Source organism: Emydura macquarii, unplaced genomic scaffold (assembly GCF_026122565.2).
Source record: "Emydura macquarii macquarii isolate MOO-44397 ecotype Brisbane River unplaced genomic scaffold, CSIRO-AGI_Emac_v2 contig_2768, whole genome shotgun sequence".
NCBI classification, from domain to species: domain Eukaryota; kingdom Metazoa; phylum Chordata; order Testudines; family Chelidae; genus Emydura; species Emydura macquarii.
The window spans coordinates 3,852,356-3,878,057 of record NW_027132905.1 but is presented as its reverse complement, the minus strand read 5'-3'; the positions used below and the strand labels follow the sequence as shown (position 1 = coordinate 3,878,057).

The window sequence follows — 25,702 nt, the reverse complement described above, 5'->3', positions numbered from 1 at the left end:
CACACCCATGCAAATGGCACATGCTGGCGTGTCCCCGAGTTGAAGGCTCGGGGGGGGGGGTGCAGACTCCTCTCCCCCATCCCCAAAACTCCCTTTGACCTAAGCAGCAGAGCATGGAAGGGTCCAGAGCACAACCCCCCACACCCCTACCTGGTTGTTAGAGGCTGTTAACTGCTTCTTGAGCTTCTCCAGCTGCTGTCTCAGCTCTTCCTTCTCCTCGTTCATTCGCTCCCTGTCACTCCGCTCCCGCTGGAAGTCCTCCTCGAAGATCTTCACCTGGCAAGAGAAGAGGCAGGAGGTCATTGCACCCTGCTCAGACACCCCCCGCGGGGGCCAGAGGGTGGCAGGCCGGGCCCCTCTGCAGACACGTTGCAATTCTTCGGGCCCATCTGAGTTACGAAGTCGCGCTGGGCTTAGAGCTACGAGACCAGCCAACCGTGCGAGCCCACGTCAGACCGGGGCACCGCTGACGTGTCTGAGAGCGACACCCTCCTTCCAGCTGAGGCCTGAATGGCGCTAGGGTCAGAGACCAGCAACGGTGCTCTTACAGAACCAGAGAAGATGAGGGTTGGCAGGGACCTCAGGAGGTCATCTAATCCAACCCCTGCTCAAAGCAGGGCCAACCCCGACTAAATCATCCCAGCCAGGGCTTTGTCAAGCTGGGCCTTAAATACTAGGGAGATGTGGAATCTCCATCTAACCCATTCCAGTGCTTCACCACCTCCTAGTGAAAACGTTTTTCCTAATATCCGACCTAGACCTTCTCCCCCCACTGCAACTTGAGACCATTGCTCCTTGTCCTGTCATCTGCCACCACTGAGAACAGCCTAGCCCCATCCTCCCCAGAACCCCCGTTCAGGTAGTTAAAGGCTGCTATCTTTACAGCCTCTTCCCAGTTACACCAGAGTCAAGCCAGGGGCACCTCAGTGGAGCTGCTCTCCAGTCCCCAGCTGCCCGCACTGGTGGGAACCCAAGGCCCTGAAGCTGGGAGTGTCTGCTCAGAGATACGAGACCCCTCCCAGCGTCTGAGGGCAAGCGCTCCCTGCAGCCTGTACTAGCCCTGCTCAGGGAGCCAGAGTGAGAGAAAAAGCCACCATCCCTCCTCACCTGCTGCTTTAGGAGTTCGTTCTGGGTCAGCAGCTCGTGTGGTCTCATGCTCCCCACCAGCTCCATGGCGTTACTGAGTGTGGAAGGGGCAGGGGCCTGGGCATTCAGGGCCTCCTCCAGGGCCTGAGGGGGAGAGAGATCCGTTAGGCACTGCAGCCCTCCCGACAGGCCTGTCTGTAGCGGGGCAGAGGCCCAGCGGGAAGGGGGTGAGACCCCTGATGTCACAGAAGCCCCTGAAGAGGCAATATCCAGCGTTAGTGCAGATAAGCCGAGCACACAGCGAAGGTGCAGAGAACGGCCACCACCCAGCCCCTTCCTCCTCTCCTGCTCCGGTTTCTGATTAAAAGAAACTAAAGCCCCATCTTTCCACCTCCTGGAACATCCTGCTATCGCTGTCAGCCCAGACTTGACCTGGAAGCCTCGAGACCCACCACTACCAACCGATGAGCTGTAGCAAAGTGCCCCGAGCAGAAGCAGCTGCCCTCCCACTGTCTGACGGAGCCATAAGCGGAGGCCCTGCCACAATCCCCCAGCAGCGTGAGCACACACACTCCTGAGCTGGGCGAGGGAGGCAGAATCCATCCGAGACCCTTCCCACGGGGGAGAAAGCTTTCTTCCTTCGGCTCAGGGAATTCCTAGGACGTTAGCACTTCCCCTCTCTGGGCACTGCGGGACTCCCAGGGCCGCAGCTCTCTGGGGCCGCACAGCTTGTCGGGAAGGTTTCCGGGAAAGATCTTGGCCAGGAAGGCAGGACGGGGAGCAGCTGCTCTGGGTTTACTGTCCAGCTGGGAGGAGGCGGAGGAAAAGGGGGAGCCGCTGCCTTGCTCTGAGACACGGTGCATTGGAAAGCACGGCCTCTCCTGCCCCGATCTGAGGTGCAGGCAGTGCCCAGGGAGCCAGGGGACCTGCAGTTTGCCACAGATAGAGGAACGCCTATTGGAACAAGCAGAAAGCCTGGGTCCTTGGAAGCCAAATCAGGGACTGGGACGGGCATGGCCGGGCAGCCCACCTTGTTTAGCCTTTGGATCTCCTTCTCCTGGTACTCCCTTTGCCTGGTGACCGGTGCCAGCTGCTCCTGCAGAAATCTGACCCTCTGCTTCAGATCCCTCACCTCCCCAGCCAGACTCTCCTTCTCAGCCTGAAAGAGCAAGACGCAAGGAGGTCAGAGGAAAGCGCAGCCTGGCGTGCCCAGTCGCCCTTCCTCCCAGGCGTCCCTGGGCACAGACGGGAGGGAGAAGCGGGCAGCAGAGCGCGGCGAGACTCGCCCCTCGGTTCAAGCGCCGGGGAGCTCAGAGAGCAGCGCCTCTGCTCCGCTTGGGAAGGTGTCCTCTTGCCCAGCAGCGCACGGCCTTGGACCAGCAGCAGTGGGTCTAGTCAGACCTCTGCCCTTCCCTCAACTAAAACCGGCCCCAAGGGAGGGCTCAGCAGATTTCTGCACCTCCTTCCCCCGCCCCACACCAGGGGCTGAAAGCAGAGACAGCTCCTGCTGCCCAGGCCCCGTGGCAGGCTCTGGTGCTGCAGGGCAGGTGGGGTGGCAGCCCTGTTCCTGGGGCCTGAGAAGACACAGCCTCCTTCCAGGAGTTCACTCCCATCCCACTGCAGGCAGGAGAGATGCAGCGAGGGGCAGAGTGCCCCAGAGAGCCACAGGCTGCTCCGAGGCAAGGCATGCAGAAGGATTGCTTTGTCCTCACAGAGCCTGGAGGCATCTTGTCTCATCTGTACCCTGGCCCGGGGTTTGTTTGACATAGTGGCTGTGACTCAGCCAAAGAGGCCTGGCTCAGGAGACATCTGGGGAGCAGAGGGAGAAGATGTACTGGCAAGAGCCCATGTTTCTGTCGCTAGAGGACGCCAACGCACCAGTGCCTGGAGTTTCTGCCCAGCTCCTGGGTGCAGGGAGGGCACAGCGCCACGCAGGACTCACCTCCTCCACTTCAATCTTGGATTTCGCCAGGAGAAGCTTGCGGTCGAAGTCCCTCTGCTTCTGCTCCCGCTCTTTCTCCAGCTCGTTCAGCGCCTTCTGCGAGTCCGCCAGCTTCTGGCGGAGATCTGTGATCTGCCGGGGGACAAGGCAGCCAGGTGACCGTCTGGACTGCAGCATGTGCGCTCAGCAGAGGTGCATTTGCCCATCTGCCTTTTAATTTAAAATGTCCCAGGGCTCTTCCAGCTGCCTCTCCCCACCTGTGTCAGGCATGCAACAGGCGTTTCCAAGATAGAGAAGGGCTCCGATACCACAGTGATGAGAAGGCCAGAGATGCCTACACACTGGCGTGGATGGAGGGGGGAATGAACGGCTTTCTGGGTGGGGAGAGAGATTCGGGAGAGTTTCTGCCTGGGGAAAGGAGAGTGCACTCAGAGGGCTGGGGATACCGGAGTTGTGCCCACGCTACTCCCTGCAAACACACACGCGTTCACCTCCAAGACGGTTCAGCAGAACTCCACAGTCCCCATTAGCAGGAGAAGTACAGTGTGCCCGGAATAGTCTCTGTGCAACGCTCACATGTGCATTATTAACACGGCATCCGCAAAGGGATTCCTGTGCCCAGAAGCAAGCTGCATGGCAGATTGCTGACAGCTAGGAGTTACCTTCTGCTCATACTGCTGCTTCATGGACCTGAAGTGCTGGTCCCACTGCTTGTTCACCTCCAGCAGCTAGAGAAAGACACAGAGTTAGCCGGGCCCCGGACCAACAGGAGTCTGCAGCCTGCCAGTCTCCTACCCCGAGTGTCTGTCTCTCTCTCCCAGGAGAGCGGAGCACCCAAGCAGAAGCCAGTTCTTCTCCCACTAGCTGGGCTCATGCTCTCAGAAGACAAGCGGAACATTAATTTTAAAGCCGTCCTGCTTCGGGGACTTTTACTGAGCAACCAGCAGCTCCAGCAGGAGACACGGCAGGAATATTACGGACAAGCAGGGGGCAGGTCAACTCCGGCAGTGCAACTCCGTCAGCCTGATCCACAGCTCCCCTTCTGCTCCCGGGCACCCCAGAGCAGACACTGCCTGCCGTGCCAAGGAGGGGGGCTGCTTTGCAACGGGCATACATTTGCTCCAGGCCGCCCGACTCGTTCTCAGCCTCACCCAGGCCTGGCACGCCTTCGGGGGAAAGGCCGACGCACTAAGCCAACAGCCCCCGTCCGTCCCGGGCCGCTCCACACCCGTCTCACCTCGTTGCGCTGGTGCTCCAGGACCTTCACCTTCTTCTCACTTGCCCCCGTCACGCCCTGGCCCGACGCTTTCTCTGCCGGCACCCCGCTCTGAGGACAACGCAGACAAACCCTCAGCACTTCCATGGCAGCGGGTCCAGGCACACCCCACGGTGAGGAAAGGGGGAGGAGTCCTACGTCCGACAGCTGCCGGCCCCAGCTGTCCCGCCGTCAACAGCGCTCCTGCTGTCTACACAGCGATGGCCCACACAGCACGGAGCAGAACCAACTCCCCCGCCCCCCCATGACACCAGCCTGGCGCTGGTCTCTCTGGGCAGAACCTGAACTCGCAGCCCAGGCACAGCCCACTGGCCGGTCCTCATAACCCCTTGATTCTGCCCGCCATCGGCCAGCCCAGGAGACACGTGTCCTGCACAGCGCCATCTGGTGTCTGCCTCAGTCCTGCCCCCCTTCTACCCTCCCGTCTCTGGGGACAAGTACATCTCCCCCTCTCTGGAGGAGAGCAGCCAGCCAGCTGCCTACAATGGCAGGGGAGGCCTTCTACTTCATGGGAGATCAGCCTTCAGCTTCGGCTTTACTGCCTTTTAATTCTGCCCACCACCCCCCGCTCGCTCCTGTTACTGGCGTGAGCCGCACTCATCTGGCCCCCTGGCCGCCTGCGGCGGCAACAGCATTACCCACACGCCCGCTCAGCCGGGCCAAGCCGGGAACATCGCCTGCTCCCTCATTTCTGGGCTTCGGCACAAGACCGTCCCTCCCCTGACAACGGCGTGCTCCTTGCTGGCGGGTGGCACAGCAAGAGAAATAAAGACTTGCACCTATTCCCAGCCCCAGGCCTGTTGCCCTCCTTCTACAGCGGCAGGACTGCTGGAGTCAGGGGGCAGCGCACCAATAACAGGGGGGGTAAGCTGGTGTTAACGGGGAGAACCGGGTCCTGGAAGTTTAAAAATACCAGCCTGTGAAGGGCTAAGGGATGCTTCAAAGATCAACAAAAGGTTTGTCAGGAGGGCGCCCGGACGCCCCGCTCTCTGCACCCTCCCGCAGCACGGGGAGCTCGGGACTTGGGATTCCCAGGCGGGATCAGGCCCTGTGACAGAGGGTGGCCTTCCTCTGCGGCGAGGGAGCTACCCTGGGACGGCGCAAGGAGGAGGAAGCGTCTTAGCGGCTCCTACCTGCTGCTGGCCAGCGCTCTCCACACCTTCCCCTTTCACGCCCACCTTGTTGCTCATCATCACCATCTTCCTCAGCTCCAGGTTCTCACACCTTCAGGGCAGGAGGAGCACAACGGACATGCAGATTTAGAGACCCGCGAGGATTCGTACAGAAACCAGCATTCGAAGAAGTTAAAAAATCAGGGCAGGAAAGATCCCAAATTCCATCTGTCCTCCTCTCCCCCGCCCGTCACCCGTGCGTCTTCCCCAACCAACACCCCTCCGGCTCTCACCTAAGCTTCTCCGTAGCCTGGTTCCTCTGCTCCAGATCCTTCTCCAGCTTTGCCCGCAGGTCCTCGTTCTCATTACGCAGCTGCTCACACAGCGTCTGCCGGAGGAACACCAGCGGCTTTAGGTTCATGACACAGAGCGGCCCAGGGCAGTCGAGCAAGGGAATCCCCTGGGTTTAACAAGGCCAGGGCAGACAGTGGTGCCATGAGCTTTGCCTCCCGGCACCCTGCTGGCCACCAGGGATCTATGGCTAGGTTTCTCCCCCACGAATGCTACTGGAGGGGAGAAGCGCTCGCACACCTGTCCCTCTGGGACTGGGCATGGGCCACGACACATCTCGTTCCCAGGCAGAATGGGAACTCAGGGCTTCAGGTCCTAGGGCGGCCATCCCTACTAGGGAACGGAGGAAGTGAACCAGTGGTCCAGCTAACCCAGCAGCCTGCCTCTCGGGAGCACCTGCCCCCAGTGCTTCAGAGGAAGATGCAAGTCATTCTATGCCCAGTAATGAGCAGTTACACCATCAACCTGTCTCTTGCCCCCTGGCACGTAGTGCTTTGCTCATGGCCAGAAATAGGCGGGCTGGGATCCCTCAGAAATTCACGCTAGCGATAGGTTTGTCATCCATGGCAATGTCCCTCCCCTGCTGGGAGCGAAGAGGGAATGCTGGCAGAAAGCAGGCTGGACCCAGAAGAGCCTGCAGTTTCTCTCGCGTAGATAGCAGGGGGAGGTGGGAGTCAGAGAGAAGAAAAGATCTAAGGAGGGACTGGTGTGGCGGAGGGGGGAGAAATGAGGAAAGGAAAAGGGGGAAGCGTGGAGAAAGGCACGTAGGCAGTGCCCCCGTGCGGAGGTCCCGGTGCGTGCAGGATTTACAGTGGGCGGGGGGGACAGGACTCGGGAAAGAAGCTCAGAAAAGTCAAAGTGTCAAAGCCAAGAGCAAGTTTCCTACACACGCCTGCACAGGGACAGACGCCACAGGCCCCTCTGCTGTGTGCAGCCCCCCCCACCTGCAGGATGGATGTCCTCTGCTGTGTGCAGCCCCCCCCACCTGCAGGATGGATGTCCTCTGCTGTGTGCAGCCCCCCCCTACCTGCAGGATGGATGTCCTCTGCTCGTTCTTGTGCACTTTGGAGGCCAGGCGGTTGAACTCCAGGGCCATGCGCCCCAGGTGGACCAGGACCTGGTTCTTGTCGGCCTCCTCGGCGAAGACGCTCAGGGTGCTCTCCAGCCGCTGCAGGTGCAACATCAAGTTCGTGTCCTCGTTCGCCAGCTCCAGGTCCTGGGAGAGAAATCGCAGTCGGTGAGACAGGTCAGCCCGGCAGCCTGGCACGCGTGCGGCCGGGGAAGAGCCGGTCCGTGCAAAGCAGGAGGAGAGGAGGAGACCAGCGACTCCGGCAGCCTTGCAGAGTTCAATTTCTTGTGGCACCCACGCAGCACCTTCCATCCGGGGCGCTCACACATTTGGTCCCAGGGGAGCTCAGCTAGCGAACCAGGCGCCTCGCACCCGTCCAGCAAGGGGGAAGCTGGCAGCCAGACCCAGAAGCCTCTGGGAGCCGGCGCGCCTCCTCCCACTGAGATGCCGAGCGGAGAATGAACGTGGGGCCAAGTCTGACCCTGGGGCTCAGCCTGGAGTCCTCATTTCTAGACCTGGCTCCTTTCCTCTCCCGTCTCCCGCCACACAGGACTCAGCCTCCAGTGCCCTCTAGTGGCTCTTGTGTCGACAGACGACACAGCCCTTCTGCATCCCAAAAGGCAGCATAAGGAGACCCAGGAGTCCTGGGATCTCCCGGCTTCTCCATCCACTGCCCGTCCCACACAGGCAACGCGGGCAAGCACCAGCCCCATCCTGCCCTCGACGGCCAGCCAGAACCTGCCTGCGACCTGCCACTGAGACCTGGAGGGTCTCGATTCAAGGGCAGGCTCTCTGGGAGACATCCTGCGGGTAGCCCCGGGGTAACAGAGGAGTCTTGGAGGGTAGGAGAGCTCACCCAGATGAGTCGGGACTCAGCCCTGCTCTGGCTGTGGGCGGCAATAGAAGGCTAGGCTCCAGGGGGATGACTGGGCCTGGATTCTCCACTTCCCAGAGCAGCGACTCCCCTCGCTCCCCACCTCACGGGGACATGCCACTTCTGAGCCAGACCCTGGAACATGTTCAGCTCGTGCTACCTGGTGCTGTGTGGGAGCCGGACCTCACGGACCCGCTTCCAGCCTCGCTCAGAACCAGTTTCCTCTCGGTCCCGCGCTCACCCCACTGCTAGCACCAGGCCCTTCTCCTCTGCAGCTCTTGGTCCGTGAGCCAGCCGGCCTGCAGCCCTCCACTGCTTCCCCAACCACACGATGCCTCTACCACACAATTCCTCTTGCCTCTACCACACAATTCCTCTCTTCCGCCGCGGTCGGTCTCTGCAGCTGTATTGCTCCCAGTGGCCCCACGGCGTGCGGGGATCCAGGTTCCACGACAGGCGCCAGCCGAGATTGAACCGGGCTGTATATAGCACGGCGAAGCAGGGCTTGGGCTGGACACACCTGCCTACGTGCGTCGCCGTCACCCCGCCCACCCGCTGACTTACGCACACGCCGACAGAACTCCCAGCCGCACCGTTCGATTACTGAGCCCTGACGTGCCCTACGTTACCGCGGGTATGTAACTGCTTGGTTGCTTAGGAGACCGAAGGCACCTTCTGGAGCCGTCCCGCCCAAGAGGGAACAGGTATCGCCTTGCATGCCATGTGCCCAGTTCACCCAGAACGGGGCCTGCCCCGGCTAGATTGCAAGCTCCTCCCGCGCAGAGCGTCTCGTGCCTCTTGTTCTGGGAACCTGGCACTGCTCCCCAGGCTGCCTGACTCACACCCCGCACCCTGGCCTTTTGCCCCCATGGCCCAGGGAAACCCCCGAGTTTCAGGAGTCCGTGTCCACCTCTCCCGCTGCTGACTCATAAAGGGGAACGTGAAACAGCGACATCGCCCAGCTTCACAAAGTACAGGCTGTCCCCTGCCCTGGGGCTTTCTAGCCCCGTCAGCTTTTAGCCCTGTTAGCAATGCTGCCTAGAAGAGCAGCTCGTCCGGACAGACCCCGCCTGGCTCGCACTCAGCCGTGGCAGCCTCCCCACGTGCCCAGCCAGGCAGCACGCAGGGCAGGTGTAACGCCTCTCGCCTACCGCCAAGAGAAAACTGGCTAAGAGCAATGTCAAGCAGTAAATTCACTGGAGCATACTCCATCCCCAGCCCCCGCCCATCGGAGCTGCTAGGACAGGACTGGAGCGGGGAGGGCTGTGTGTGCAAGCCGTCAGCCCCGGCACCAGCTAGCAAAGGGAGTGACAACATGACGTGCTTCTGACTTTGCAGCACAGCACCTCACACCGCCAGCCGCCCTCTCCCCTGCTCCTGGTTTCACAGGGTTCTCTACGCACACAGGTTTCTCCTAACGCTGGGTGAGTTACCCCTCTGCGGTTTCAAGCGGTTGAGCGGGCACCTCTCAAGGGACTGGCGGAAGCCGAATGGACGTAAGTTGGTTTTAGAGCTTTAACTGCATTAACTGAACCGCTAGAAAAATCACCCCCGTTAGTGAAACTGGGGCAAACGTGTGCATGGGCCACATTGCCAGGCAGCACCTGTCCCAGTGGAGCAGTGTGTGTTTCTGGAACCCGGCCCTGGGGCTGTTTTTATCCGGCAAGAAGCTATTCCCTTGACTGTCCTATTTCCCTCCCCCGCCCAGGGTGCTGCCCGGCTCGGACACAGTGGCCGGCGACCAGAGCAAAACGTGCAAAGGCTCGTTCCGCTGCGGTGCCGGCAGAGTCCGGTCAGGGTTCCCCTCTTCAGGTGTGCGCCTCCCAGAGCAGCCGTGGGGTAAGGCCAGGTTCTGGGAACTAAAACACAGGCTGAGGCACAAGGGGGGAGGGGGGGCACAGACTCTTAATGAGGGGCAGTAAGTGGGCACTAGGGGGCAAGGGCCCCCTTCCTCAGCAGCTCAGCTCCTCCTCGTCAGAGCTTAGTCTGAATCAGTGCCGCAGCCTCCAGAGAGGCTCCCCGAAAAACAGCAGCAGCAGTAGCCTGCTCAAAGCAAGAGGAGGACGGAGAAGAGCAGGGAGGCAGTGACTGGCAACGCTCTCAAAGGACACGCTCCCCTCTGCCCTTGCGCATCTGTGGGGGAGCTCGCTCTAGGGCTCCTCAACGGCATTGACTCCTATCGGGGAAAGAACCAAGCGAAGCACAGACAGGCTGGGTGCACGCTACCCAATGGGCCTCGGTCACGCCCCCCCAGCTCTGCTGTGCCAGCAGGAGGTGCTTGCTGAGCAGAACCTGCGAGCTACGCTGAGTCACATGGCGGTTTGTACAGGGGTAGTTAACAGGGGTCAAGAGGGTCCTGAATAGGGCAGGGAGGGAGCAAAAATCCCATCAACTGTGTGTGTGGTGGGGGGGAGAATAACCCAGGGACTGCCAAGTTGCGCAGAGACCGAACGGGTTACAAAACGAGCTGCACCAGCTTGCTCCCGCGATTGCGTCACTCGGGACTTTTCAGCCCCGAGGCACCCAGTTTCCCAGGCCAGCTGCCGTCCTGGCTGGATGCCCAGCTGCAGAGGAGCGCACGGCGCCTGCCCGGAGGGAAGTCGCCAGCACGACTTTTGCATCAACGAGTGAAAAGTGCAGAAGTCTCACGCTTTCCCCTTCTGATCTTGCCTGCGTCCCAGGAAATGGGCCACGGGAAGCAATCGTGCGGTCGTTGCTGCGTGTGCAACAGCTCTTGTGCATCACGCCAGGGACTGAGCCAGGGCAAGGCATGGGGAGAACAGGCTGGCTGCTCCTCTGGCCTTGCTGGTCACCCAGACAAGCTGGGAAAAAGCACTGCAGCCCTAGCTACTGCCCTAGCCCTAGCTACTTTCACCACCCACCCGGCCTCCACTCCCATTTAGGAAGAGCAAACTCTGTCAGTGCAGGGGAACCAGAACAAACTGACCCTTGATCACAAGCCTTGCCCTCTCACACGGTCCCCACCACCTGCTCGTGGACATGTTGTGCCCCCACTGTATCACAACAGCCCTGTCTCGAGTGGTTGACTAACCAGCCCAAAGGAGCCCCCCCCTCACGACACCGAGCTGTCAGGATAACTCACCGACTTCCTGCTCTCCTGGGATAACCTCTTGTCCTCACCAGATACAATTTCAAACTCTGACGAGGATCCCTGCGCAGGGAGAGAGGGGAGTCAGGCCTTCATGCAGGGAAAGCGAGTCCTATCGTGCTCCGTCAGGGATTACGGGGGCAGCAGGGAAGGGAGACATTTCCCTGTTCCACCAGCTGGCTTAATGTTATTTGCACAAGTCCAAAACAGGGACGGTCTGGACCAGCAGGTCAGCTCTTTCAGCTGCTCCATATGATCCTCCAGCTTTGGAGACTGGAATGCAGTGATGGGGGCTCCTGGGACAGGCGGGTCGTAGGCCCAAAACTTGATTCTGTTATATTGATTCTATGTGAAATACCCTTATTCTTTTGGTACGTGACAAACCACCACTGCAGTTTCTGTGAGGCTTTGCATTTTGGGTATGCAGGGTGATCTGTTCACTATTGATAGTGGTTCCAAACAAACTTATCTGTTTGTCCGAAACTAACATCTGGTCATTGATTATCCTGTTTGTAACGTTACCAAAGATCATTCTGTGAAACGGTTGCTATTGTTTAAATACACATGTTTTAAGACCACTGCTTAATGTAACATCAGCAAATGTTCTGAACCAGAAAGATTCAATGGTAAATGAGAGTGTATTGTGATCATAGTGAATGTTTTAGATAAATAGAAATGTTACTGTTTTTGAAGGACACTTGTGTCTTCCAGTTACAAGTTTTAAGTAAATGTGAAGAGATTAGGGTGTGAATAGATGAACGAGTGATGTGTGCGTGTGAGAGCAGAGAGTGACAGGAAAAGACGCCAGCCCCGGATGTTCAAGGGAGTGAAGATAACTTTTACGATCCAGATGGCCAAAGACTGCCCACCCTGATGACCCTGGGATCCACCTCGAAGGATGAAAACTAGATGAACTATCAAAAATAACCACGGTCATGCTTGCAAAACATGGGTGATTAATAATCACACCAGAATGCAGATGCAGCATGATGAAGCAAAACCCATAGAGTGGCAGAAGAGCTTACACCTAAAAAGAGGGGACAGAAAGATGTGGACTTTGGGGTTTGGTTCTACAATCATCCTCCAGGAGCATCGGTGCGCACAGGCAGGCCTCTGCTCCCTCCGTCGTCTCTTAGCCACCTGGCCAGTGGACTAACACGAGCAATAGAGGCTGGTAACTCTACTTCATCTTTGTAGAAGTGTGTGTGTGTGTGAATTTTTGTATTCACAATAAACGTGGCGTGCTGCCTTGCCCCCCCCCCGAATAGGATCCTGCTGTTTATCTTAGAAGTATAACAGGGTTTCCCCACAAACAGACAGCAAGTCCTGTGTCTACAGGGGTCAGAGTTGGGATGCAGCCCCCTGAAGGGAAAGCAAGTGGCCATAGATAATGAGCTGGCCCTATAGCGCCGGGAAGCAATTACAGGCTAGTCTAAAGACACAGCCTCCCATTCTCACTGATGTGGGAAACAAGAAAGGAAACCCGCTCATCTCCCCAGGTAAGCAGGAATTCTAACCCCTTCCTCCATGTCTGGTTCCTTAAGCCTCAGAATAATTTTTTTTTTTAAATTGCCTGATAATTTCACTGCCTCGATTGTTAAGGGTTAAAGGGCAAATTCCATTTCTCCCCCCTCCCCTTCATCAGACTTACAGTGGATGGAGGCTTCTGAGTTTCTTTATCCTGCACCTTCTCAGCTTTGCCTGGACCCGTGGCAGACAGGCCGGGGTCTGGATCACCTCCTGTAAAAGGGAGGACGCCACAGCATGAATGTTTCAGAGCTTGGCACGGTGAATGGGACAACGGTGAAGGAGCAGAGACCAGACAGGCTGACAGAACAATGATTTCCAGCTAGTGGGATGAGACAGAAACCTCCAACCGATTCATTCCCCTGTGGGGGGGGGAAAGAGCAGGCAGACTTCCACCAAGTGAAATTCTGCAATAGCAACAAATGTTACTCAACTGGCCTCTCTCCGAACCCTGCCCCCAGCCAACAACACTAAAGAACAACAGAGTCTTGTAACAGCAACAGGCTGCAGCGAGAGAGTCAGAGTGCGGACTGGTTTCCTCTGATCGAACCAGCAGCAGTAGACATGAGGCACAGAGGAACTGCTTCCAGGGGAGGCTAAGTGTCATAGTTGTACATCCTTCTCCTTTCTCTCTGCACTGGCCAGTGGCTGCTGTGTGCTCTCTGCATGCTGTGCACATACAGACTGTGTGTATTAACTCCCAGCCTTTGCCTTTGATCAGTCAGCTTTGTCAGGTAAAGCAGCTGGAACTTCGCCCCTGCAGATGCTTCACCTTGCAACCCTGAAAGATGGGGTTCCAGGCTTCGGTGCTCTGTTTGCAGCCCATTAAGTCTCATCCGCCAGCCCCTGCGAGCAGACAACTTTAACAGCAGCAGCCGTCACACAGGCCTTGCTTCCGCCGTGGAAATTCACAAAGATTCCTGTTGGTTCCAACAGCGGTTCAGCCGAACTGGGAACCTCCTGGAGACAACTCTCTGGCAGCCACAGCCGTTTTGAGCCGCTCTTTCGACTGGATTCGCTTTAAGCAGCTTTAACTAAAAGGGTTCTAGACATGGGCGTGGCTGCAGGAGGCTTGTCTACTTTAGGGTACTCACTGGTTCTTCAGGGAAGGAATTTTTGGCCAGCGAGAGTAAATCCCACTTTTACTAACCGCGCCGGGGGTGACTGATGTCCACAGAAATCAGACGGGACCTCAGGTTTTCATTGCTTAGCTGAAACATGCATGAACTGCACAAGCATCCCATGCATTGTCATCTCAAGGGTGGATGGCTTAGCTGAGGAAGTCCTGGCATTTCCAAAATGAAGTTTAATTACAACCAATCCACCCCCTATGGCTAGGCTGAGCAGGGCCATTCCCAAGGAGCTGGAGAAGGCAGACTAGCTGCAGGCAAATCTCAATATAAAAGAAGGGCAGCCTCTTCTTTTTGTTAGGACATTTAACTTTGGCCTTCAGGTGTCATTGGCCATTTCACTTCCTTGCAAGAAAGCAAGATGCAGCCTCTCTCTGCACACAGGACAAAGGAGCACCGACAGCCTGCATACCCATTTTAAAATGCTGCCACGGGCCATTCTATTAATGTATGCACACTAAGGAAGGTTAACGGGCAGATCAGATGTGACTTGCCAAACCTCCTCTCTCCATAAATGGGTACAGGACACTCCACTGGCCACACAGCTCCCTGGGGAAATCAGGAGCAGAGAAGAAAGGTCAAATTACTTCTCAGAGAGAAAGCGTTTTCCTTCATGGATTGTGCATGAAACAGAACCAAGGGGAGCTCTATTTAAAATAGGAGAAGAAAAAGCCATTAAGAAACCCAGCTAAGTGTGAATCTGCTAAGACAAATACATTGAGTCCTCTTCCTAAATCTGGACTGGAAGAGTCTCCCTGGGTGATCTTCCCTCCTTCACACCTGTTATGTCAGCCAGTTTGTCGAAAGAGGAAGATCTCAGCATCTCATTGTCCTTCACAAGGTCCTCCACCTTCTGCCGCAACTTCGATGCCTCCGTCTGGGACTCTTCCAGCAGTTCTCCTGGTGTATACAGTAAGCAGAGGAGTTCATGTGTCCTGGTATTTACACACCTTCCCCAGTATATAGCTGTTACGCCCCAGAGGCCAGTTCCCCACACCAGCCTGCACAAATCACCTCCCACTTGGATTTCACAACCATCATTGACAGAAGAAATGGAAATGTCCCACATGGCTGCCTTTATCCAGAAATAATTCTTGCCAGGCAAATCATCCCACACTGGAACTACAGTTGTTGCTTCTCTGCCACAGAGGGACTTTAGCATGAGAACATCAAGAACAGCACATTCTGCAGGGGAGATTTGACATGCCTTCCCCAGTTTTTAAAAGCTCTGATCTTAAGCCAGAGAACCTCACCCTGGGCCAGGTGGGTCCCTTTCACAGCCTTTAATCTCCACTGTGTAGTACAATAAGACCAAATCTTTTCCCACACTCAAGCACCCCGTAAGGCATCTCAAAATGGCACTTCACAAGCCCACTGGAGACTTCTGCTGCCTCTGAACGGGGAAGAGCAGTCAGATTGATGGGGGACGGGGACAGGGAGTTTCAGCTGGTGGCTGTGCATGAGCCTAGCCTCATTTAAAAGCCAGCTGGATCCAAGCTCCTGCAATGCATCACAGAAGGATGCCAGAGAAGTGGAGCATATTTAAGCTACTTCTCAATTCTCAGCCATTCATCAGCACAGCAACCATAGCAACCCGCCCACAGCATTTCACACAGACCGTGGGCCTTTCCGTAGGCCACACACACAGCAGGCATCTCGGCACGTCCCAGTGCACAAGCCAAGAGATCCTGCCAGCACGACACCAGACTCTACAGAGAGCAAAGAGCTGGGCATTGCCACCTCAGTGCACAGTTGTGCCCCACGCTGCAGAATGGCAGAATTTGTCCCTGGGAGGGGCTTACCGTGCAGGGAATCACCCCTTCCATATCAGTTAGCCAGGGGCGTGTTCGGGGAAAAGCTGAGAGGGGGCCCTCGTTCAGTCCCAGTTTCCCACGCCCTCACTAGGGAGCGGTGCAGAGCCAGCAAGTGCAGCCTGGGGTGGGGAAAGCGAGGGGTCCAACTCGCAACACCATGCGCTTTTGAACGTGGCGTCGTGGCTGGCATGCAATGTCTGTCACGGGGAGGTAGCAGATGCTCCAAAAAAGGGGAAGGATCAAAGAAAAGCCGCCGCCACCCCCTCCCCCCCCCCCCCCCACACACACACATACATCTGTCCAGCCCCACAGCAATTACCTAGAGACTTTATCCCCTGCATCTTCTCCTTCAGCCGGGTGTTCTCCTCCACCAGCCGCTCAAAGGCTGCGGCCGCCTCTTCCTGTGTTCCCCCACCAGGGTCGTAGATGCGGTATGGTCCTTTCCCTTCCATGTCTGCAGCTTAATCATCTACCTCCCAACCAGCCATCCCTGAAAGGCAACAAATCAGAAAGTCACCCTGAGCCCCTTGGGATGCGTGAATGGCCCTGGGGCATCTCAGGCCTAGCACGGATCTCACCCGGCTTATCAGCACTGGGATTCCAGCAGCTGCCAGATACAGATCTCTCCACTTGGCCTGCAGCTTCCATAATGGGTCGCAATGTCTCTGTGTGACGGTCACAGGAGGTGGGTGGATGGCTGTACGTGTGGCGGTGGGTTAATGCACTCCCCCGGCCTCTCTGCCGACCTGCGTTTGAAGCCTGGCTCAGCTCAGCCGCAAGAAGCATGCTGGTCTCTGTTGCTGGGTATGGTTCAGCCACACGACGGGGCATCAACAGGCAGCCCCTGCACACGGGACAAAGCCTGTCTCTCCACTTCCTTTCTCCCTCACCCCCAGCACGCCACTGACATTCAAAGCCACGTGGAAGCACCACTGGCACCAAAGCAGACTTGTCTCCCGTACCCTCCGCCATCTCTCACCCATTCCATCACGCAAGCTACAGCCACGGGCACCGGTGTCAGGAGAGAGAAGACCAAGTTATTGCCTCTCAATTGTATTTACTCACATTAAGAGACACCGGTCGTTGTGGACACCCAGCATTGTGTTCGCCCACCTTTCACTGACCGAGAACGTCCACAGGACAAAGGCAGAGCCGGTTGTTAAGGGCTACTCTACGCACAGTTTTTGCACCAATTGAACTAGATCAGTTCAGAAACCGAAATCATTAAGTCAGTAAGACACCTGTGAGTAGGTCAGCCCTAAGACTGTTTATTGCAATGATCTTTTGGAGCTTATACAGGTTAGTCTTAGACTCAGTGTTCAATCGGCGCATTCTTTCCCCAGTGCTCACTGGCTGTTGGCGCCAATCTCCTTCTCCACCTCCCTCAAAGCCACTTCACTCAGCCTCACTCCCCTTGATCACCCTTGTTCCTCTCACCTTCCTCCTTGGAGTTCTTGGGCTCTCCTGCTATGTAGCCACATGGTTAACACTCGAGCTGGTTAAAACGCTTTTTTGAAAAAAGATCACCAGCGCCTCGGAAGCTGTTTTCATCCCAGTTTGACACAGCAAGATTTTTTTTTACTATTTTTTGTTGTTGTTGACATTTTGTAAAATGATTTTTTTTTCCCCCGGCTTGGACAAGATTCCCACCACATGACTAAACAGATCAAGTAAAACCGTCAGTGTGAACAGAACAGAGAGAAAATTGCCCCACGGAACGTGAGCAATGATAAATCAAAACCGAACAAAGAGAAGCCGAAAGGTAAGGAGGGAAAAAAGTCTCCATGAAAGATTTGTAAAAGACTGCGCAAGCTCAGAATGTTTACATGAATGTTTCTGGAGGGGTAGCCGTGTTAGTCTGTAGACAGCAAAAACAGCCAGAGTCCTGTAGCACCTTAAAGACGAACACATTTAATTTCTGCAGGCATACACTTTCGTGGGCTGCAGCCTGCAGAAATGAAATGTGTTAGTCTTTAAAGTGCTACAGGACTCTCGTTGTTTTTATTTATTAAACTGCCGGTTTTGTGGGTCTCAAAAGAAATCATACCACCGGCTGGCTTTTCTGTAGCAGTTAAGGGATAATACTGTACTCTTCCTTGCTTAAACTCTGGGAAGCCCTTTGCCAGCTGCTTCATGGCACTCAAAGGCTGCTAAATTGCATTCAGTGCTTCCCTAATTACTTTTCCATGTAAGCAATGGCTGTAGTCACCAGAGGGATGTTACGAAATTGGGAAGGGGGTGAAGGAGCAGCCGCTACACGAGAATCACTGTATTATTACAAGGCCCATGCTACCACCAGTCAGGATTTTTTTGGCAAACTGTTTGTTTTTGTTTTTTTAACCCCAAAAATGCCAATTCGTCAAAACCAAATCTGTTCACAAAGCAGGGCTGGATTTGGCAAATCTCCTGACTCAAAATATTGGGAAAAGAAAAGTTTGAGATGGTCTAAATGGACGTTTAACCATTTTTTAAACAATAAGTTTCAGGTGTTTTAATCAAAATGATTTTTTTGTTTACAAATTTCAGTGCAATTACACGGGGAAAAAAAAAAGTCATTAAAAGAACAAAGGCCAGAACTGAAATAAGACCCTTTGAGTGATCCGAACCAATTTTTCTTCAGGTTTTCCACTGGCAATGACTTTTCTTCCTGATTTGGGACAGGAAATTTTCTCAATATCTCAAATGTTTGTGGGCTGGGAAAGCTCTAGTCCATGCTATCAGAGTTGGAGGCCTCCTGGCCTGAGGCACATTGCTGCTGAGGGATACTTCCCAGTTTACATAACCTGCCTGTCAGGGAGATCAGGGACTTTCCAGACGACAATTGCCACCTGACAGGATCTGCAACCAGAAAAGCAATTAGCTCACTGATTGTTTGAAGATAATTAACAGGATCAAGCCGAGGGACTTTTCCACCAGAGCAAAGTTTAAAGGGCTAGTTAGAACATGTTGGGGCACCAGGAAGGCCCAGCTCTGTGCACCTTCCATTCTCTCCGTGGATTTCTTTCACTACCAAGGACTGGATTCCCACAAGGCCCATGATGAGACAATTTGTGTCCTGGGTTAGAGGCCCAGGAGAAGGTTTGCAGGTCTGATCCCTCGGTCCCTCTGCTTACACCTTTGCAACACTGAGTGCATTACTTCATTGTGAGCACTTTGCAAAGGCCACCAGTGTATTGCAGCTAACACAGAGCTAATCCCACATTCATTTGCGCAACATGGGAGAGAAAGTGCTGCATCCCGGTCTATATATACACACGCCGACGACGCAGGGAACAAATATTCAACAGCAGGCTCTTCAGTCTAGCACTGAAATCCAACGGCTGGAAACTGAAGCTAGGCAAATTCAGACTGGAAATAAGGCCTCAATTTTTAATGGTGAGAAGAATTAACCATGGAACAGTTTACCAAGGATCACGGTGTATTCTCCATCACTGGCAATCTTTAAAATCAAGACATGGTGTTTTTCTAAAGGATCTGCTCTAGGAATTATTCTGGGGACATTCTCTGGCCTGTGTTACACAGGAGGTCAGACTGGTAGATAACAGCAGTCCCTCCTGGCCTTAAAATCTGTAAGGACAGACAGCAGTGAAGAACAGGCACTGAGCAGGCCCCCAGACTCCTTCGCCGCACACGGCTCTGCCACTGGGCCTCGGTCCCGGCCAGCAGCACCCTCAACCTCCCCGTGCAGAATTCAATCCTGCCCACACACACGGGTAGCTTGCGCGAGGCGGATAAACACCCGTGAGCGAGGCACCAAGCCTAGAGGTTAGAGCTGGTGCTCTCTGTGCCCTGAGGCACTTACGACACCACATCTCCAGTGCACTCTGACCCACCCAGACCTGTCTGCGCTTGGTGGAATAGCGATGCCCCCCCACCCCATGCCCGCTAGTCAGATTTCCACTTCAGGGAGCAGCCCCGCATCAGGAGGCTGGAGACTCAGACCAGGGGGATGCCAAGGCGGTGAAAAGCAGTCTGTAGCTTCTCAGGTGCTGCCTGACCAAAGGCGCTATTTCTGGAGCATGTGGGCAACTGACAGGAAGCTGACTGAGAGCTGTGATAGTTTCAGTGCCTGCTGACCTCCCATAACGAACGAGGGAGACACCACCCAGCCATGGGCAGCGGGAAGTAGCATTCCCCAGAAGAGATGCACCAAGGGTTAAGGAATTCCCTAAAAAGAATGCAAGCTGGCAGGAAGGGACTGGAAGGGAAGTTGCGCTGCCTTGGCCATGCCGGGGTACCGGGACCATCTCCCATGGGGGGGCCATTCAGCACTGGTTGTCCTAGCAGTTCTCCCTCATTATCCAAGGATCAAACGTTTGGTTGCCAAGACCCACGGGACTGGGGGTTGGGTTAATGCACAGATCTCTCTTAACCGAAAGAGCCACAGAGAACCTTTCTCCTAAACTAATGATTTAAATAGCTAGAGCCCGGCTGACGGCAAAGACTTGAGGCACTGTAGCCTCATATGGATGGCAGCCTTTGCCTGCCTGAATCTGCTGACAGCCAGGAAAAATAGCTCCAAGCCATCCATCTCTGTCAACTCTGAAGCCTAACGAGGGCATTTAAATGTCACTGTTGTTAAGTGTTTCACCACCAACTAGCCTGAATCCCGTTATGACACACACAGCGTTTCTCTGTCACACACAGGGTCCAATTCAAGGCTCTTTCTGTCACGCCCACCCCCTGCGCCTCAGTCAAAACTCTTTAATCCACGGGGCCCTCCCAACCCCTCTGCCCGGAGGCCGCTCGGAGTTTTGTTCAGGCTCTGACTTAGCACCAGAACTGAACTGAAGAGACACGTGGAGGGCGTTTTTTCAAGCTGCTCTGGTCTTCTCAGCATGAGATGATGACTCCACAAGAGTCATGAGACTATCTGAGGGAGAGCACAACAGCCTGAAGAGAACAGGAGGGAGCAGGCACAGTCACGCAAGGCAGACTGCGGTCACCTGCCCACCAGCTCTGCTCTCAGCCTGCTAGGGTGGGGGCACAGAGACCTTTCAAAGAAGGGCTTTTATAACAACTCAGCAGGAGGAGAAATGAGAGGATGAGAGTGGGTGGGGGAGAATTCAGATTAAAGATGAAGAAAGTCACATGCCTAAATAGCCACACTGCAGCATCTGGAAGAAAAATACAACTCGATGAGCGAGCGTCTCCTCCATGCCTGGTGTGTGTTGACAGTTGAACCAGTCAGGAATGTTCAGACACCTGGGTTTTGCCAGAAAGTGCTGATTTGCTGAAACCGAAACCGCTCAGGGAAAGGGTGGGCTTTTAAAACAAAAACAAAACAAAACAAAAAAAACACCAAAAAAGCTTTGAGTTGAAAAAAAAAAGTTTGAATTTGTTGAAAAGTTTCATTTTGACATTCCCGTTTAAAAACACTTTTTGTTTCAAAATTAAACTCATTATAGTCTTAAAAACAAAAACAAAAAAGTCAAAATTGACCCAATAGGACCCAATTTTTAATTTTTTTTTTTTTTCCAGTTTGTGAACATTTTCAAGGTTTTGACTTTTCAACTCTATTTGAGACAGGTCATTTCCCCCCCAACATCTCCAATATTTTCCTGGTACAGCAAAACTGGGTCGGTGCTATCCCTGGCTTAGAGCTCTTCCGCCTGTCTCAATCTACTTTAACTACCGGGCAGCACCAAAGCAGATCAGAAAAGGAGAGGCAGAGACATCAGGGCTATGAGGCAGGACTCCTGGGTTCCCACCGCAGCCCCTGACTTGCTGGGATGGGACAAAAAGCCCCAGGCAGCTGGACCCTGGCTCCTGGCTGTGCAGTGGGACGGGAGAAGCCATGGGCAGCTGGACCCCAGCCGGGAAGGGAGAAGCCCTGGGCAACTTCTCTGCCCGCTCCCCACCAGGAGCCGGGAAGCCATGAAATTGATGCGGGAAGCAAGCGGCCAGGGAGGGGGGGAGGAGAGGAGTGGGGAGAAGCCGTGGCAGCTGGACCCCAATCCCCAGGCTGCTTCCCCCTGGGAACAGGCTCCCAGCAGGGAATGGGGATGGGAAAAGCCCAGGGCTGGCTCCCAGTGGGGAACGGGGAGGTGGGGGAAGGGGGCAGCTTGCTGGGAGCACGGGAGCCTGTGAGGCTCCCCACACTGCCCCTCTTAGGTCGCTGGAAGCGCTTCTGGTGAGGATCCAAGTGTGGACTTCAACCACCGCAGTAACTACTGTGGTGCTTGTAAGTCGACCTACGTTAGGCTGACTTATTTTTCGAGTGTAGACATGGTCTTCGTGCACAGAGCACTAGGTTGAGCCAGTTCTGATTCCAGGAAGCACCATGCAAATTGTCCCCACCCAGCGCTGCCAGCGCAGCTCAGTCCTGAGCGGTGTCACCTGTGCTGGCCCACGCGTGGGTGTCTCCGTCAAGGACCGACCGGCTTTCACTGGTGGTTAAGAGGAGGGCACCGAAATCACCATGACCAGAGGCAGACTTGGGTCTCCAGAAGCGAAAGGCTGGTGCCCAGATCTACTAGCCTAGCTAATGCTCGTGCCTGGCTTCTACTGTATACCCTCTCAAAGAAGCCTTTCGGAGGAGGCTGGCTCCCCAGGGAAATGCAGTGGTGTAATGCATTTCGCATACGCTCATTGTATTGAATTACAGAGCGCAAGTGGGTAGGGAAGGGAAGTTGTTTGTATTCTTCCTCGCCAGCACAGACCTGTTTGTGACGTGCCCCCCCCCCCCCCGGCTACTGCTATGCTGCTCACCACGGCCACGCACAGCTTCGTGGTGGCAGCAGGAATAGAACGGAGGTCATCCTGCTCCAAATGCAAACCCCCATCCCCACGCCTGGGCGAAGGAAGCAGCTCTACTAGCCACTAACGGACTAGGCCCCCGCGTCCACAGCTGAGCAATCCTGATTCGGTCCATCCGAGCCCCCTCTCAGCTTGAAGAGATGTTCAAACGGGCAAGCCCCAGGGGCTCCACTGATTGCTTCTGGTGCACGTCAGGCTACCCGCACTTCTTTCATCACAGTCAGCGTTCCTATGCCTGCCCGGTTCCAGGAGAGACTTTGCTTGGGAACACTCCCCGCTGCAGTGCGGCACCTCTGGAAAGCCCAGGCTGGAATTTTTCCTGGCATTGTTACTGGGTACAGTGTAGGATTGCACTCTATGGACCACTGCTCGGACCTCAGGCTGGAGAGACCTTGCCTTGGAGACCCGTGTTCCAGCGCCCATTGTCGTTCTGCTGTCCAGCGCGCTCAGCAACCGTTAACTAGTCCCCGTCACACCTGAATGGGTGCTAAGCCAGTGATCCCCGTCTTGCAGAAGGGGCCGCCCAGCAATGACCGATAACTACTGAGGTAAGGGAGCGCGGTGTCGACGCCGACACTGCATCGCCCTGTCTACGCCGACGTAAGTCCTGCACCTCTCACTGAGGTGGTTTTAGGATGTCGGCATAACAGGGGAGCGACAGCGGCGCCGTTTGAATGTGTACAACTCCACTGTTCTGTCGACAAAACTCTCCAGTGACGACCAGCCCTAACGTCTCACTCAGATACTCCCAGCTGCTCTGCAATATGCTTCCAACTGTGATTATTTTTAGCTCTCGTGGGCCATGACCAGCTCCCCTCCCCGCCGCTCCCCAACATGATTTAAAAACCCATGTGGCGAGAGGTTAGTTCTCAGCCATCCCGCGGTGACAGCGTGGAACTAGTTACGGTTTAGTGAATAATGGAACATAAGCACCTATTAAAAGAGATACGGACGCAGACAGCAGCAGCCTTTTTGGTGTGACCCACCAAAAGCTTCCCCCTCCCGCCCCCACACGTTCTACACCAACCCACTGACAAGCAACAAAATGCTGTTTCCAGATCATTCCTCTTCTTGGCAGGGCCCACATAGAGATGAGGAAGCAATACAAAGCCACATTGGTTTGAGCAGTGTTAGAAACATACCACTTCTTCCCCCCACCCTCACCCCTTTTTTTAAGCAGCAGCAGCTAGACAAATGGAAAAGAGTAAATATTTTCTTCTGGGCCACAGAAGAGCAACTGGTATCACCTGAACAATAGCAGAGCCAACTCCTTAGGACCACAGAATCCTTAGCTTCCCTTCCTTCCACCAGCCCTGCACGGAGAAGCCATGGCATGCCCAGGAGACTGAGTTAACTAGAGTAGACGGCACAGTGCCACACCGCAAAACCTAGACACCTATATGGGAAGACAACCCCCAAAAAGCATGGACCAGGCATCCAGAAATCATAAGATTGGCTCGAAAACAACACGCAGTGGGCTCTTTTTATTTCCCTTCGGGGTGCACATTTTCTAACCTTTCTCCACAACCACGAGAACGAGAAACGTACTTTTAGTAGCAAATACCAATAATGATGGTAGTGTCCAATGGCTTCTGTAGAAATTGGGGACCCGTTGAGGCAGGGGCTGTGCAATTACAGAAGAGACAATCCTGGCTGCAAGGAGTTTGCAGTCGAAAAAACACAGACAGGTAATGGAGAGAGGCCATTGAAACAACATACAAGCCAGCAGGAAAGGTGAAGAATTGACCCAGCCTGGTTAGTTACATGGACTGTAGGCTTGGGTTGTTTTTTAAATAATTAGGGTTACCGGTGCGGGGGGCGGGAATAGGAAGAGAAGAGAAGGAGAAGAGGATCGGCCATAGCTATTTCAAATGAAAGTGGAGATTCTCAGGGGGTCCCATCATGCCAGGAGTTGGGGTTTTAAGGAAAATACACCAAATATTGTGAGACTCGCAATAAAGTTGTGACATGGCAACCCTGCATGATGTGGCCCTTACACCCTCTCCTGCCCCCCCCGGGGAAGCCCCAGATATACTGGGAGAGTGATCCCTTTTTTGCTGCTGACAGCCATGGCTGTCCCCCCAAGCGGCCCTGTAAAACAGTTTACAGGGTTGAGAAACGTGGTGCATTTACACTAGTGGTCAAATGAGTTTCGATACCAATGGAGGCGGAAGGGGGGAGATTCTGGGCTGATACCGACCGACTGTAACGGGGCATTTTTGGACCTCTAGAGTGCCAGACAGAGTTTAAGACCAGACGTGATCACCCTACCCTCTAGTCCGACCTCCTGTATATCACAGGCCACCAACAGCACCCACAGCCCAAACCCCGCAACCAAAATTAGACTGGGGCATCACAGCCCACAGGAGACGAGGCTGCTGTGCGTCACACAAGGAGAACAGGCAGGGCCGAGGCGCCCCAATGTCGGAGGCCGGGAAATGATTAAGTGAGATGAACCCAGATAAGCCCGGCAAGTGACCCACGCCCACACAGAGGAAGGCAAAAAGTCCCTAAAACCACTGCCAATCCACCTCAGAGCATGGGGTGTGCAGGGGGGGGATAAAGTCCCATCTGTCTTGAAAGCTGAAGCCCTGAGGTGTGAGCTTTTAGGAACCTCAAATATAAACCAGCCCACCCAGCTCTCTCTCAAAGCCAATTCAGTTGTTTGTCCCCACAAGCCTTATCGGGAGGCTGGGTATCACCTGGCCTCTCTCAGATCCCCCTCCCAGCCCGCGGCTCTGTCCCACGCAACCCCTACCCACCTCCAAATTGTTCAGCAGGACCCTGGCGCTCCCGGGAGCTGGAACAGAAGCAGAGCCAGGACGCAGGTGTGCCGAACGCTGGAAGTCACGGGCACGGTACACCAGAGAAACGCTACTCAGCCTCAGCCGATCCTTACGCAGAGGGGTTTTTTTCCCCCTTCTTGCAACACAAGACAGCCCAGGGCAGCCAGGAAACGGGGGCATGAAAGCGCTCAGCAGAACGCTGGCACCACGCTTGGCATTCCAAAGGGCACCTGTTAAGGACAGCAACTGCCTCCGCAGAACGAAAGCAAAAGCATTTCAGCCTTATTTACTGGAAAGCAGCTAAATATAAAGCCGGACATCTGTGGTCAGGAAAGCAGCTACTGCGGGGGCTACAATGGTTTAGGTCTCTGTGAGAACTCCAGTAGTGCCTCAGTCCAGATACAAGTATTCTACCACTAGCTCTCATACAAACTCACCTACCTCCCCCGGGTAAGTACCTGGCCGGCACACTGGTATTTTTAGCACGCTAGCAGATCTAGTGCATGTCTGTCTTCCCGTGTGGAGACGCACATTCCCAGTGGCAGTGTAGACCTGCTCTTGGAGGTGAAGCCAGAGGGGGAAGCACATGCTGGAAAACGTGAAGGGCGGGGGAGCTGCTTGGGAGAAGGGACTTTCCTGTACGAGGAGCTGAAGGAACGTGAACAAAATCCAGATTGTACAAGAGTGAATTCAGCCTGGTGCTTGGGTAACTCCTGGCCGGCTGCCTGCAGAGACCCTGCCAGAGTTTGGTTTACAATACGGGCTGGCTGGAAAACAACCATTTCAAGGTTTTAAAAAACAAGGTTTCAAAAGTTGTTTTCGTTCTGATCTGGAACGAAACCTTTGCCTTTTGGACTTTTTGGGGGT

At 55.0% G+C, this 25,702-nt stretch overlaps 1 protein-coding gene across 4 annotated transcripts in view; it reads right to left on the bottom strand.

Annotated features, from left to right (window-relative positions):
* TNIP1 (TNFAIP3 interacting protein 1) overlaps window positions 1-25,702 on the bottom strand; it is a 46,469-nt gene that overhangs the window by 6,786 nt on the left and 13,981 nt on the right. For 2 of the 4 annotated variants that reach the window (XM_067567075.1, XM_067567073.1), the window contains exons 2-14: window positions 15,610-15,780; window positions 14,257-14,376; window positions 12,471-12,559; window positions 10,814-10,882; window positions 6,795-6,983; window positions 5,710-5,804; window positions 5,438-5,528; window positions 4,266-4,355; window positions 3,691-3,756; window positions 3,029-3,160; window positions 2,117-2,245; window positions 1,108-1,230; window positions 151-276 (exon numbers count right to left, since the gene is read on the bottom strand). In XM_067567075.1, coding sequence (XP_067423176.1) covers window positions 151-276; window positions 1,108-1,230; window positions 2,117-2,245; window positions 3,029-3,160; window positions 3,691-3,756; window positions 4,266-4,355; window positions 5,438-5,528; window positions 5,710-5,804; window positions 6,795-6,983; window positions 10,814-10,882; window positions 12,471-12,559; window positions 14,257-14,376; window positions 15,610-15,742 — 1,452 coding nt within the window. In that variant the 5' untranslated portion in view covers window positions 15,743-15,780. Of the gene's footprint in view, window positions 1-150; window positions 277-1,107; window positions 1,231-2,116; window positions 2,246-3,028; window positions 3,161-3,690; window positions 3,757-4,265; window positions 4,356-5,437; window positions 5,529-5,709; window positions 5,805-6,794; window positions 6,984-10,813; window positions 10,883-12,470; window positions 12,560-14,256; window positions 14,377-15,609; window positions 15,781-24,811; window positions 24,943-25,702 lie in introns of those variants that run through there. The other 2 variants (XM_067567074.1, XM_067567076.1) reach the window with 2 other exon arrangements.